General features: G+C 37.8%; 1 protein-coding gene across 1 annotated transcript; it reads right to left on the reverse strand.

The window, feature by feature from the left end:
• Positions 1 to 1,391: 1,391 nt before the first annotated feature.
• Positions 1,392 to 10,680, reverse strand: MONOS_4490 (uncharacterized protein; the record flags this gene model as incomplete). Its single annotated transcript, XM_067874566.1, has 1 exon — positions 1,392 to 10,680. One exon carries the CDS (start codon positions 10,678 to 10,680, stop codon positions 1,630 to 1,632), a length of 9,051 nt encoding a protein of 3,016 aa, XP_067719184.1. The 3' UTR covers positions 1,392 to 1,629.
• Between the last annotated feature and the right edge of the window lie 4,253 nt (positions 10,681 to 14,933).

Here is a 14,933-nt window from a genome sequence, read left to right on the forward strand (position 1 = left end):
CTTTCTTTCTAATATTTCTGGAAGAAGAACACGCAAAGAGTATCGTTCGAATAAAGAAAAATTCATCCAACCGTTCGTAATGCACCACACATCAAGCGAAGGAGATAGTGAAGGAGTCAACTCTTCCGGAACATTTGAACTTGGCCAAAGAACAATTGTAGGCAAAGAAAATCCATCTGAGGCAATAGCAGCCACAAGCGTCGCATTTCGAACTCTCGAAGGTGCTAGACAATAGGCTGAAGGAGATTCCGAGGATGTCGCAACAAGTTTTTGACAATTATCTGATAATCTCAGTGATGTTTCATCCACATTAAAGATTAGCTCCCTTCGGTATTTGAACTTTGAATGCAAATCATCAAGCATTTCGTACCAAGGTTTCAAAACGTCTTGACAAGATGCTGCAAGACATTTTGAATCCAAAATTTTTGGCTTTTGTAATTTCAATTCGGGTTGATTTCGCAAGAAGGAATAAGCCGCGGATTTTGAAATTTCTTTTTTTGGTGAAGCATCAACTGAAATCTCTGAATCTTCATCTTCTATCGCATTTTCAATCTTTATAGAGACAAAAAAATAGAAAAAAAATATTTTGCAAACCAATTCTTTTGTTTTCTTCACTGTCAGGTTTGTTCCACACTTTGCTTCAATTTTAATTACGTCTGTAACAATTTCCTTTTTTTCCTTACGCAGCAATGACGTTCTTCCTGCTTTGGCAACATCCCTGTCACTTTTAACAGCATTCACTGCATGGATGAGAGTTTTTTTTTGAAAATTCACCGAAGTTGGTCGCATCCACTAGCCTGGCTTTTCCGTCAATCAGAATTCGCGCTATTCTCTCGAGTCTATTTTCAAAAATGCGATAGTTTATCGACGCCATTTCTGCATGCATTTTTCTTTTTCCTTCTTCAGCTTTTTTTTTGATCATAAAAAAAACCAATCAATTTTTTGGGTAATGATCAAAAAAAAGTCCTTTTTGAACAGCCAAAAGACATTTCAAGTTTTGAAATGGGAAGTATTTGCTTTAATAAATTTTTATATATTCAATTTGTTTTAAATAAGTATTTGTCATGTTATTTTCAAACGATAATTTCACTAACGAATTTAACTTTTGCCCCGAAATCAAATAAGCACATCTGTTCTTTTACTGATGATAAAAACAATTGTTTGTGCAAATAATCTTTGTTTCTTATTGAAAATTATATCTTTCACAAAGAAATAGAAAAAAGGTGCCAATAAAAAAAAAGGTTCCAATAAAAGCACTAACCTAATACCGAAAATTTCAATACTCTTAATTGTTGTTTGTGAATGATATTTTTCTAAATAGATTTACAAAACGCAATTTCGGTTGTACGAAACAAACTGATAATTGCAAAGAAATCAATGCAAACAAAGGATAAGTATCATAGTTAGTTTTATTTTGACTAAAATGACATGTGAAATGTGAAGACAACAAAATTTACAAAACATACAAAAACCATTGATTTTATTGATTTATCACATTCATTCCACCGCTATACCTCCAACATGAAAACATCTCCTTCTTCCCATTTGAAATAATTAATCTTTTCATTCAATTATTTCTGTTGATACTCCACTTCCTCTCAATCTCTCATTGTCCTTTCGATCCAATGGTCAATATTTGGCTCCTGAACTTTTGCTCTTGCTTTTCCCTTTCTCCTCTTTTCCTTCACTTGAGATTTCTTCCTCCTCCTCCTCTTCTTCTGCTTCGTCTTCATCTGTCTCGAAGTCGATGGCATCAGAAACTGTGAGCACAGCTGCTCCCTTCGGGAACTTTTGGATGCACATCCGCTTCACCCAAACAAGACTCGGCCGCTCCGATCCCTCCTGGCTCAGCAACAACTCAATCACCTCCTCTGCCTTATTTCCCAGCATTGTCTTGCTGATCGGCCTCTCTCCATTCACAATCTTCTGCCCTGCAGCCTCTGCCTCATATTCCCCAAATGGCACCTCCAGCGTCAGGCACTCCCACAACATCATCCCAATCGAGAAAGCCACTGACTCCTTCGTAGCATCCATCTTCTTGTACATCTGCAGTTCAGGTGCCTTCCATCTCAGACACTCTTTTCTGAAGGCATCCTCATCCTCTTCAAATGCAGATGAGGGAAGGGATTCATCATCATCACCATCTTCCTCACTGGCAGATGTCACAACTGTTGATGATGAGATGGAGGATGAATCTGAATCATCTGACAATAAGTCAGAGTGCATCACAACACAAATCACCATGTGTTCCGAGAATAGAATAATGTGCGGACTCAGAGTGGAAAGCGAAGATAATCCATTTTCCATTTCATCAAAAGAGTGGAGTGCGAGATTGGCCACCCAGAACAGGATCTGAGCAGCTGTTTGTTCTCTTTCCTTCAAGGAGCCAATATCCATTTCCTTCTTCTCGTTCCTTCCATGCAGCAACATGAACAGCGAATCCCTCAGATCTACGATCAGCTTTTCATGTGGCGAAGAGCATGCCATTGCATCCACAAGATTCGACATGGATGAGGTGGTTGGGCACAGACTCTCTGATCGAACAAATGTGGAATCTGAATCAGTTGTTGAAGTGGATGAAATGGAAGGTGATGGTGATCTCTTTTGAATCTCTTCTTCTTCAACCTTCTCCAATACCCATTCAGGAATCTTATCTGAGTCTCTTCCCAGAATATATTCAGTCGATCCGCTTTCAGAAAGAAGATGCTCTGATGATTCTGAATGTCCCAAGCTTTTCTCATACACCCTCTTCTTTGTCCTCTCTTCGTTCTTCCTCTCTGCCTCCTTCTCAGTTCTCCTCCATTGCTCTTCGGGTGACATCTCCATCGTCACCATCTCAAATGCTTTGGGGTCCTTCTTGATATTATCATTCACAATCTCTCTCAGATCTTTTGCTTCATTCTTCGCCTTTTTCCATCGAACAATGAATATCACTGCAATTATCAGTATGATAAGAAGAACAAATGCCATGATAATCACAATCAACAACCAGTAAGATTTCCCTTCTTTTCCTCCTTCCACCACTTTATCATTTCCAGTCTTTGGTTCTGTTTCGTTCTTCAGAATCCGTGGAGAAGTTGCAGCCAATTGTTTTCCAAACAGAATCATCACAGACACCTCTGTTTCATCTGCAACCTTTGAAATATTTTCTGATGGGATTGTTCCAATCACCTCAGTTTCCGATTCAAAGCCATCTTCCTCAAACTGATATGTCTCAACCAACTCCACATCCCCCGTTTTATACACAAGTCTGAATGACAAATCACAAGGCACAAAAAGGGATCCCTTGAATTTGATAAAAATGTTGCTTCCATTTTCATTCACAGAAGCATCTTCCAATTTTGGAATGAAAAAAGAAGATGACCTTTCTCCTGCTACTCCCTCAAGCGTGCATCCTTCATTCAGAATCCAAAGTGATGTGTTTGGTAAAACCTCATCACCTCCTTTCAAACTGGAAATAGCCAATGAGGCAGAATCAGAACAAATAATGTTTCTTCTCACTGATGGGTAATTCTCAATCGAAGGATTGTTGTTCTCAAATAATCCCATTTCAATTGTAATAGATCCTCCACTCACACTTATCCCTCCCTTCGATGAGTTGCAAATCGTGGTGTCTCGCACAACTGCTTCACCATTCGACAAGTCAACAACTGACCCATTCCATTTGCACACTTCATCAGCAACTCCATTCCCTTCTGTTCCTGAAACAAGATTCCCTTCAAACACACACGACTCCATCAACATCTCCTCTGCCAATGCAATCGCCACCTGGCTCCCCTTTTGTGACTCTGATGAACACTCATGAAACGAGCAGTTGTACGTCTCAAAACCACTCATCGGCTGACTTGTGCAAACAATGCACGACCCATCACTCGATCGGCTGATGTTTGTGAATGATGACACCATCAATGATAAAATGAGTGATGAGTGGCTGTTTTCAAGTGAGATCAGACTCCTTTCTTCCAAATCAATGTTTGTGGCTGCCAATTTAGAAACACTCACTTTCTTGCTCTTTCCACTTTCAATCAACGAACTTTTGCATTCCACACCATCCACTCCCACATCCTCAAATGTTGCCTTTTCTGAATGCAATATCTGAAACACAGGCTTTGAGAATTTCAAGTGGCCAACAATGCACTTTTCTGCCTCAAACAACCCTTCGTCAACAACAATCAGAGAAAAGTCAAAAAGGGTCTGTGAATTTTCTGTTGTTCTGTTCTCTGACAAGAATGAAACAGATTCCAGAATGAGAGATCCACTCAATTGGTGTATCAAGCACGAGCAGACAACATTCCCCATTCCACCAAAAACAAATGACACCTTCTCAAATCGAACAGATTCTGATGTTCTCACAACTCCCTTATTCCCAAGCTCAATCTCTCTCACTTTTATCTTCCCATTCCTGCTCGCCTCCATCGACTTGATCGTCACCTTCTCAGCTGAACACGAACCAGTCAATTCTGTTTCATTCCAAACAAATAACAGTGAATAATCCGATGGGATGATGTGGCTCACCCCAACATTCAGCGATGAGCATGTGCTCTTCATCTCCCCACACTGCTTGCTGTCGCTGCTGTTCTCCACAATCGATGAAACAAATATGAATTCGCTCCTGAATACAAACACCATCCTCAGCAGATCCTCTTCATCCCCATAATTGTCTGCTGTGCATCCCCATATCGCCAGCTCCCTCACAAATGGCTCCCCAAAATTTATCAGGAATTGTGACTCACTTATCTGCGAGTCAAGGTCTGTACACTTCACAAACACATCCCTCCCCTTCGATGCAACATTCTCCTTGAATGTGATGTTCGACAGCACAAATGGCAATGCCTTCTGTGAGACACTCTGTGATTTCAAAAACATCCCTCCTCCTCTCCCAATGTTCGAACAGAAACACCCTGTCACATTTGTGTGATTCATTTCCAATCTCCCCCTCTCATTGAGAAGGATAAACACTCCTCCTCCTTCATTCGAGCTTGTCGATCCACAACCGTCTATTGTTGAATTCCATATTTTCAGTCTCACTTCATTTGGCACATCACAGCAAAGCAATGAAGGGTTGTTTGACCCATTGTGCTTCACATTCACAAAGCTGCATTGCTCAAATAGAATATTCCAAATTTCTTCTGAATTATCATTCCCCCTCTCAGAAATCACACTTTCACTCATCACAATTGCACTTTTCCCACTCAATGAAATATCTTCAAATGTCACATCGCTCATGGTTGTCACGCAATCAGCTGATATACTCATTATCTCATGCATCGTTGAGAATCCAGCCATTTCTGTATTTTCAATCGAAATAATTCCTTTCGAAGCACTGATCAGAACAAATGACACCTCTCTTTCAGCATTGCCAATTGTGTGAATTGAACAGCTCACAACACTCGTTTTGATTGCATCTGAACCTGCCTGGATAAGGATGCTTGCTCCGTTGTCAAAGGCACTGGGGATCAGAATCCCCAATTCACTGAACTGAACAACCCCTTTGCACTCAACAACAGTATCTCCATCCCCTTCAAGTGCTTGAGCAAATCTGATTTTGTCTGATTCCATATTTGTTCCTTCCAATTTCATCCCATTCATCTCTGTCACACTCCTCACATCGCAAATCCCATGAATCATCATCTGCTCGACTGTTGAACTGCCGATACGATTCATCCCATAATCAACAGATTGGCACGGAAGATTTGGAAAGCCACACACAACAGCATTGTTTCCTTCCTCTGCAATATACACACTCGATTCAATCGATTTCCAGAAATAGATCAGTGGGATTGCACACTCCTTGTTTTCTCCATCATATCCCATCATCGAGTCTTCGGTCAATACCTCCAATCTGTCTTTCACAAATGGAAGTGTTTCGTTCTTGATGCTCTTGGCAAGCAACGGAGATGAAATGAACAAATCCTTCCCATATTTCGCATTGTTTGGCTTCCCAGATGAAAAAACTGGTGAGGATATCACAAACCCTGCTTTTCCTTCTTCTTCTTCTTTCAGGATCTTCAGCATTATTCCTCCTCCATATCCAACACTTCCCTCTTCATATGGTGCTGTGCAACAATAAAACGAACACAAACTTATCAAAAGATTTGTATTTGCAGATGCTTCATAAAAGAGTGCACCTCCTCCAATCTCATTTTTCTCTTCTTCAACAGCACACCCTTCAAATGTGCAATCATCTATTTCCACTTTGAAATCTCTTCCATCATCATCATCATCATCCTCATCATCATTGTTTGCAATGCTGATGCATCCTCCACTTCCCTTCGAACCAGTGATCGATGAAAATGTGCATCCTGACATCTCTTCAATAATCCCCTCGTGGCACTCGACAACACACCCATCACCAAATGTGATTTCGGAAAAATCACTATTCGTCATATTCATCGAAGGCACACTTTTAGCATTCCCTTCAACAACAAATATCGATGAATCTCCAATTTTCATATTCTCTGATCCAAACTCACTCACCTCCACAACCCCTCCAACAGCCTTCACAAATATTGTCGAAATAGTCTCAGCGCCTCCTTCCATCCCACATCCATTCAGTGCGAGCTTCCCTGAATGACACTCAAACACACTTTCATGAAAGGTCAGCGATTTCTTCAAAGAAAATACAATGCCAGTCACAGACACAGAAACTGTGTTTTTTATCAAGCCACTTTGAGCTCCCTCTTTCTGATCAGAAACATCGCACTTCATCTCATCCTCTTTGGATGCAATGCTCCATTCATGTGAAGTCACCCCCAGCTCCTCCTCAAAGACAAATGGCTCAAGAAGAGCAACATCCTTTTTCTTCCCTTCCAAATGGATTGAGACTGCCTTCGAAATGGATGAGCAAGGAGATGCTTCATATCCACACTTCGAGAAATCATGGCTCAATGATCCTCCTCCCACAAACACTGGTGCTGAAAAGTTGTTCCACAGATACACCACCAGCGGAATGGCAAATGTCTCATTCGATGTTGATCTCTCAAACCCATTCAATTTTGTGAAGTTATTCAAATCAACCTCAAATCCAATCGATCTCCTGTCAATCACACTCCAAAGATCATTCGCATTGATGAAGATTTCTTTCCCTTCTTGAGCATCACACTCAGCAAATGAAACATCCTTCAAAGTGAATGAGCTTGTCCCATCAGCCAAATGAAGATAAATCCCTCCTCCATATCCACACTCTCCATCTGCTGTTTGCCTTGCCTTGCAGCTCTCAAGTTGAAACAAATTACTTTCATCATTTGAAGTTATTTCATTCACTTTGTTGGCATTCGTCATGTTTCCCACAGTGAATGATGATCCTTCTCCCATCTCAACCCACATCCCTCCTCCATTTCCTCCTTTGCTCTCACACCCTGACATCACCCCTCCAACAATTTCCAGTGAGCAATCTCTCCCAAGCGTGCATTCAACTGCTCCCCCATTTTCTCCATTCCCTTTGAATCCTCTCATCGTATTGTTTGTGAGCTTCAGCAACTTGACTGAATTTGTGGAAATCATTCGAACTGATCCTGATGATAATGATTCTGTTTGTTGTGCTGTTTTCACTGAAAGCGTTGAATCTTGAATCGTAAAAGATGCTCCATTCTCCGCTCCAAACAAAACACTATTAACTGTCGAGCTTATATCTTCAATGATCATGGAAGTGAATGTGCCAGCAGCATTGTTTCCATCAAGGCTGATCAATGGATGATTCCCAATCACCAAGGATGATACAACAAAAGACGAAACAGACATCTCGCCTGCTGTTGCTGACAAAAACACAAAAGATAACGCTGATCGAGAATTTTGAAATGTCAGTGAGCAGCTCTCGAGCGAAAATGATTGTGAGGAAGAAGAGAAAAATATTTCGTGATTTGCGAGTGCAGAAGGAACAGAGAAAACAAGTGATTTCAAAACAGTATTTGCACTTATTGTTATCAAACTTTCTTTCACTCCGTTTCGTTCATTCCCCACATTCCATCCACTGTTTCCATCTTTCCCTCTGATTGTGTGCTTGAGGGAGTCAAATGTCAGCTCATCTTGCATTTCAATCATCCCATCAACAACAATCTTCTTTTCCTCTTCTTGCATTTCCAGTGAATGCTTCAGAGTCAGACAGGGAAACTCAGCAAATCCACAACGAGAATGATCAAATGCATCAGCATTGCTCACAACAATCTCGCTTGGCAAAGGAATCAGATAAACACACAGCGGAATCGGAATCGTTTCATCCCCATTGTGGAATCCTCGGATTTTGTTAATCGTGGAAATTGATGCTGTCAATGAAGTGATCTTCCCGCTTCTTGCTGTTGTTTCCAAATTGGGAGAATCAATGAAAATATCACTTCCCCATTTGGCCACGTTTCCATTGAATGCTGATGAAATCTGAAACTCTGCATTTGTGTCTTTCACTTTCAGCCCAATCCCTCCTCCCCTCCCTTGTGTGGCTGATGCATAACAATTCTTCACAATACCTTCATCCATAGTCAATGAACTCTCTCTTCCAGCTTCAATCATCAATCCCCCTCCAAAATCACAGTCTTCATTCCCACACCCATCAATCGTGCATCCTTCAAGAGTTATTGAATGCGACCCTTCACCCACACTTATCAGAGATGACCCCGCTGTTGTTCTCACAATGTTGCTGAACACACATTTATCCAGAGACAACATCACAGATGATTCTTGAGAAAGTGATATAACACTTGCAGCGCTGAATGTTCGTCCCCATCTCACATCTTGCATCTTCAAACTTCCATCTTCCATCTTCACAAGCGAATTCTGAATGCTCCTCTCTTCTGAATGAGCTGAATCCATCGATATGTTCATTCGCTTCACATCCATCAATCCACTTCCCTCAACCTCAAACAGAATGCATTGTCTGTTGTTTTCAAAAGATGTATTGTGAACAACTGACAGATCATTCACAGTCAACTCTCCTGTTCCAACACAAAACATACTCAGTCCATTTCCCTCGAATTTCGTTTCAATGGAAGAACCCGATGAAGAAGCTCCATTCACAGAGATTGTTTTCTCCCCAACATCAACTCCTTTTTCTTCCACAACTGTTCCACTCAACACCTTGATTTCCTCCACAAACCCCACAATCATTTGAGACAGGCAATGGCTGATTGTCGAGCACGCATAGGATTCATTCAATCCACAGCTAAATGTGTCTTTTGCGTTTTCCTGAGCTTGAACGGAAGAAACAAATCTGCTTCTTCCTCCTTCATTTCGCAGCCATTCACTTCTATCTCCATCTGCATAATATCTCACACCTTTAGTTCTTGTCGAATAACACCACAGTACTTGTGAACCTGTGGAGTTATCATCCACATAAATGTCATTTCCATTTGGAGCTGTATTATTGTGGAAAAAGCAAAACCACAAGAGTTTTCCATTGTTTTCGTTTATCTTTAAGCATGTTGCCCCGCCATTGTAGTTTGAATAGCATCCTTTAAAAAGACAATTTTTCATTACAATTCTATCAACTGCATGCCAATGAAGAAAGCCCCCACCAAGAGAATCTGCAATATTATGCCCACTACAGTTTTGAAAATTACAATTCAATATACTATCTTTTGTTTTTGTTGCTTTGGAACTGCGAATTCCAAGTCCTCCAGCATCATTTCCTGACCATCCATCTTTGAAAAAGCAGTTTTCAACAAGCACTTGAATTGTTATATCATCAATTTCTGCTCCTGCTCCTCCATAATTTGTTGATGCTACACAATAGCACTCAACAAATGTGGAATGCTTCACAGTACATTCTGCAATATTCAACGCATATATCCCTCCTCCTCTGGTTGAAGTTGCATTGCATTTCACAAATGACGAATTCTCAACTGTCAGTGTTGCACTCGAATTGTCATGCACATACAGCGCTCCTCCACACGAAGCGTTGCACTCAATCCATTCAGCGTTCACATACGACTGATTTTTGGTTGTTTCATTTCGCTCAGTGTTTTTCATCTTCCGATCCACTCTTTCATTCTGAATAAATGTGCAATTATTGCAGGTGAATGAACCAGATCCTTCTGTTCCACTCACAATCCCTCCTTCAAGCACATTCATTGATCTTTTAACATCACAATCTTCTATTGAACTCATCTTCATCAATGTCACTTTTCCAGTTTGCATCTTCTCTATTTCACCACATTTCTTTGAGATGTTCGCAAATATGCAATTTTGGATTCCTTCAAAACTTCCTGAACCATCTCTCAAAAAACTGCCTCCACTCCCACAAAACACAACATCCTCAAACTCACTGTTTCTCACAAACAGCGAAGACAAATCACCCCCTTCCATCTTCACCATACTCCCCATCATTCCACATTCCTGACCATTCCCAACACCCAAACTCGTGTTTATCAGCCAGCATGTCCCTCCATTCCTCACATAATGACCATTCAACTCGTTTTTTCTCACAAACACACTTCCCTCAACAAGCAGCAATGATCCTGATCTTATTTCAATCATCACACAATCATCTGGGTTTTCAAGCAACATCCCCTTCAATTCAACTGACGAGTTGTGAATATCGCAAAACATCCGAACAACACTTCCCTTCACAAAAATACCACTCTTTTCCATTCCACGAACATGGAAAGCATCATATTCATTTCTCATCTTGTAGTTTCTGTCTATCCCACAAATGGCTGACAACAAACACACAAGAAAAATCGAAGGAATCATTGATTTTGTGATGATTATGGGTTCATGATCCCATATTTCTGATTATATCCCATTATCTTTCCAAATATCAAAAAACATTTTTTCCTGCACAAATTCCATTTTCAATATTCATTTCACTGCTTTCATTTTCATTTTTCTGAATCATTCTAATTTAATATTAATTCCAAGAAACTGCCATCTTTAATTGATTTCCTTTTTTTTCTTCAATTATTTGTATCTCTCATCTTTCTGCAGATATTTTGCTTTAATTAAGTGCCTCATTCACCCAATTCATTTTTCGTAAAAAATTGTTGGTTTTTATCTGATATCTTCATATTTTCTTCACTTGATTTCAAAGATTCCTGAAAACACAAATGAAAATAAATAGAAAAAAAATATCAAAAAAAGATGAAAATAAAAATTTCCACACCAAGAAATAAATCTAGCTGATCTTAAGCTACATATTATAGCTTTTGCCGTATTCAGTAAAAATTGCTTCAACTTTTCATCATATCTCCAAAATAATATTTTTCTGCAATTCTTTTCGATGGAATTTCTTTTTTCCATTTTTTCAGAAAGAAATTGATTTTTGATTCAATATCCTCTGTTCTTTCTCTTTTCTGAATTCTCTTCATTTGTTCCTTCGTTTAATCCTCTTTTCTCTTTCTTCTATTTCTTATCAACTGTTTTTCAGGATTTCTTTTTCTTTGAGTCTTTCAACGTTTTCTATCAGAATTTTCATTTTCTTTGTTTTTCTAATTTCCAGTTTGTTTTTGAATCAATCTAGTTTCAGAGCATTCTTGGTCAGTAATCCAATGAAATTCTTCCTTTTTCAGATATTTTCCTGTTCATTCAAAAATTCTTCAATTCAACCTTATCTTGTCTCATTTTGAATTTTCAATAGCTTGTTTGTCAAATCAGCTAAGATTTGTAGATTGCTTAATCATGATAACTGTTTTTTCCAAGGGGAACTTTTTCCATACTTCCATTTCCGCTATAGAACCGTTATATTATTCACATCTTTGTTCCACCAACGGGTCGTTGGAGAGTTTCTATGATTAATAATCTAAATAATCCGTTTTTCGATGATTAAATAAAAATACATAAAAATATAAATCAAAAATAATTTTCATAAAAGAAAACTTCAAACATGCAATTCCTTTGACTTTTTCGTTGTTTTTGTTCTGGGTCTGTTTTCCCTTCAGATTCGAGTCTGGAATAACAGTCATTTCTTTTGGATTTTCGGGCCAAACACAGCCTTTCAAAGGCAAATGAAATTGGCCAAAAAGAAACACATATAAAAACAAACCGTAATTCTAAATATGATTATTTTGCTCAGGAATCACTTGGAATGGATTAAAATGAATCATTTTTTGAAAAGCAATCCATTTAGTCATTAATATCATAAGGCTTTGGAATAAAAGTGGAGTCTCTGCAAAAATACAAATTAACGAGCGAGAATGAAAATGAATAAAAACATTTATGCTTCATCTGCCTTCAAAATAAAACAATTTTCTTCTAGCAAAAATAACTGGAACAAACTGACAATTCCCTCTTCATCAATGTAAAAACGTATGATACATAATTCTTTGTGCAAGTTTCATCTTGAAATATTCCTCAACAATTTTATAAAACACCTGAAAACAAGAAAGAGAAAATGCAGGAATTCTTATGTTATTATGGGCAAATTTGATTTTTTGAATAATCATTAATCACTGTTTTTCCAACATTCAATAGTTATTGAAACGATAGAAAAATATGAATATATATTTTGTTTCATTTGGCTCAATTTCTTTTTAAAAATCTACGGAAAATATCCATCAGAAAGGTTTTTCAAAGATTGGAAATGAATAATTGAAATTGTAAAATGAATAGGATGTGAAAATTAGTATATTTTTCTTTGAATAATAAATCAACTATATTTAAATCGAAATATGTATAATTTTTTCATTTTTGGTTGCTTAGCAAAAACCACTTTTCAGATTATGAAAAACGATTATAAAAATCAATAAAGAAAAAATTGATTCTAAAAATGAAAAAAAATAAAAATAAACCTTTGGGTAATGTGAACAAAGAAGAACTGAATTTCGTTTTTGACAAAAAGATTTGCAATCAAACCAGCAAAATGGTTGAGAACAAGAATCAATCATTGAACAAAGCCTTTGTTCTGTGAAAATGCATCGGACATAATTGTGACTGAAAAATATGAAGTGTGATTAATATCAGAATTCTTCTTTCAAAGTGACATTGGTGAAGATGATTGTTGAAGAGGAAGAAGAAGGAAAAAAGGAAAAGAACAGATGGCTCTTGGTTGATCTCTGAGAATGCAATCTTTCTTTAAACAAAGAAGATTTCAATCAACAAGTACAAAAAGTGACAATTTGAATTCCTTGTCTTCTGTATGCTACAAAAAGCAAAGGAAAAAACAAAACGAAACAAAAAGATGTTGAAGTGATTTTGAATTCATTTTGTTGTGTTGGTAAATGAGAAGTTCACAATGACAAAACTTTAAAAGAGAAGATGATGGGGAATATGGATTTTGAAAAAGAATTTAAAATGGATTTTGAAAAGCTGAAAAGAAGTGTGAATTGGATGAAACCAGAGAAAGCCAATGGAGGAAAAGAAACAAAAAAGGAATGGATGATTGGGAAATGGATTCAGGTTACACAAAAGTTCATCCATCAGAGATGGTTGCAGTGAGAAGGGTCTGATAAACTCTTCACCATTGTTGGAGGATTGAAGTGACTCGTGGTTGGCACTTTCAGACGCATTGCAAGAAAAAAAAGCAAATTTGTTGAATGGAGGATCTGAAACGATGAAACAAGCCTTGAAAAAATGCTGAGAATAAAAGTGTCTGTATTTGCGTTGGAGGTGCTGCAATTCTTGAAAATGAACATGAAAATGGCTTTTTATTATTTTTGAGTTTCTGATGCAAAAGTTGAGAAGAGTCAAAGGAACATGGAATCCAATTGTGGAGTTCTTTTTCTGGAAATGGAGATTCCTGAACGGAAAGATCTTCTGAAATTGATTTCTTTAATTATTTTTTTTCTCTCTTCATTCAATTCTGAAAATCTCTTTTGTTCTACCATCTTTGCACTGATTCGTTCTCATTCCATTCACACTTCTATGTGAGCAATTTAGCAAAAAAGCAAAAGTTGAAACAAAAAAGAAAAGAAGAAAATTTTCTTTTATTTTTTCAATGACACTTGTTAAATATCTCTTTGTCATTCTTTCCAAAGTGCGTACATTTCATTCAACATTTGGCCAATCAACAAACAACCACATTTAAGTGCGAAATGAAAGAACAATCCAGAAATCAAACATTCATATGAACCCCTACACAATGGATCATAACTGAGAATCCGGGTTATTCTTTTCTGAAGCAGGGCATTGAATGGATAATAATCACCAGATAGAAAGTTTGAAATATATGGAGAAAACAATAAAGATATGGGATAAAATAAACTCAAGGAGATGAAACAAGACCACTCAAAGATTTTTCTCAAAGAATAATTTTCCAATAAAAAGCAGGATATGATTCCTTTCCATCATGCAACTCACAAAATGAAGATTCTCCTGTTGAATTGTGTCACACACTTTAATTTGTTTTCTGTTCATCTCTTTGAAGAATCCATTGAAATGACAGCTTTGATGGCTGAAGGATGAAACACAGCACAAAAGAATTACCAACATGTTGCCCATGAGATTCACTGACGCAGTTGAAAATACAACTCTCTCAAGAGTTGTGAATACTTCAGAGCAATTGGAAAGTGAGATTTCTGAAACCGCATTGAAGGAACAGTTCCAGAAAAAAGAATAATATCTGGAGTGAAGCGATCAGGCGAATGCTTTCGTCAAGCCCCAAGATGATTGAGATTGAGCAAAACCAAAGAAGGTGGAAAAGCAAAGCTCGAGATGAACCATAACGAAATCACAATAAAACACAAGAAAGCGAACATGTAGATTACCAAAATCTTCAAAATGTGTGCATCTGAATTGTGAAAATCCTTCTCTCATTCTCATTAAAGATTGTTTGTCTTTTCTATCTTTATACTTTGCTTTTTATTGTTTTTCACATCATCTGTCATTTCGAGATGATATACGTTCAATCCTTCAACTGTACAAAAATATGCAATTGTTTTGATTCCAAATTGAAAGAAAAAAGAAATACATAAAAAAATAATTATTGGTGATCAGAAATAATTCATAGAATGGGAGATATTGAAAAAAATTGAGAATTTTTGTTTCGAGGAGCTGGACGGCAGTTTTGAAGC

Source organism: Monocercomonoides exilis (assembly GCF_001643675.1).
Source record: "Monocercomonoides exilis strain PA203 chromosome Unknown scaffold65-413564, whole genome shotgun sequence".
Taxonomy (NCBI): Eukaryota; Preaxostyla; order Oxymonadida; family Polymastigidae; genus Monocercomonoides; species Monocercomonoides exilis.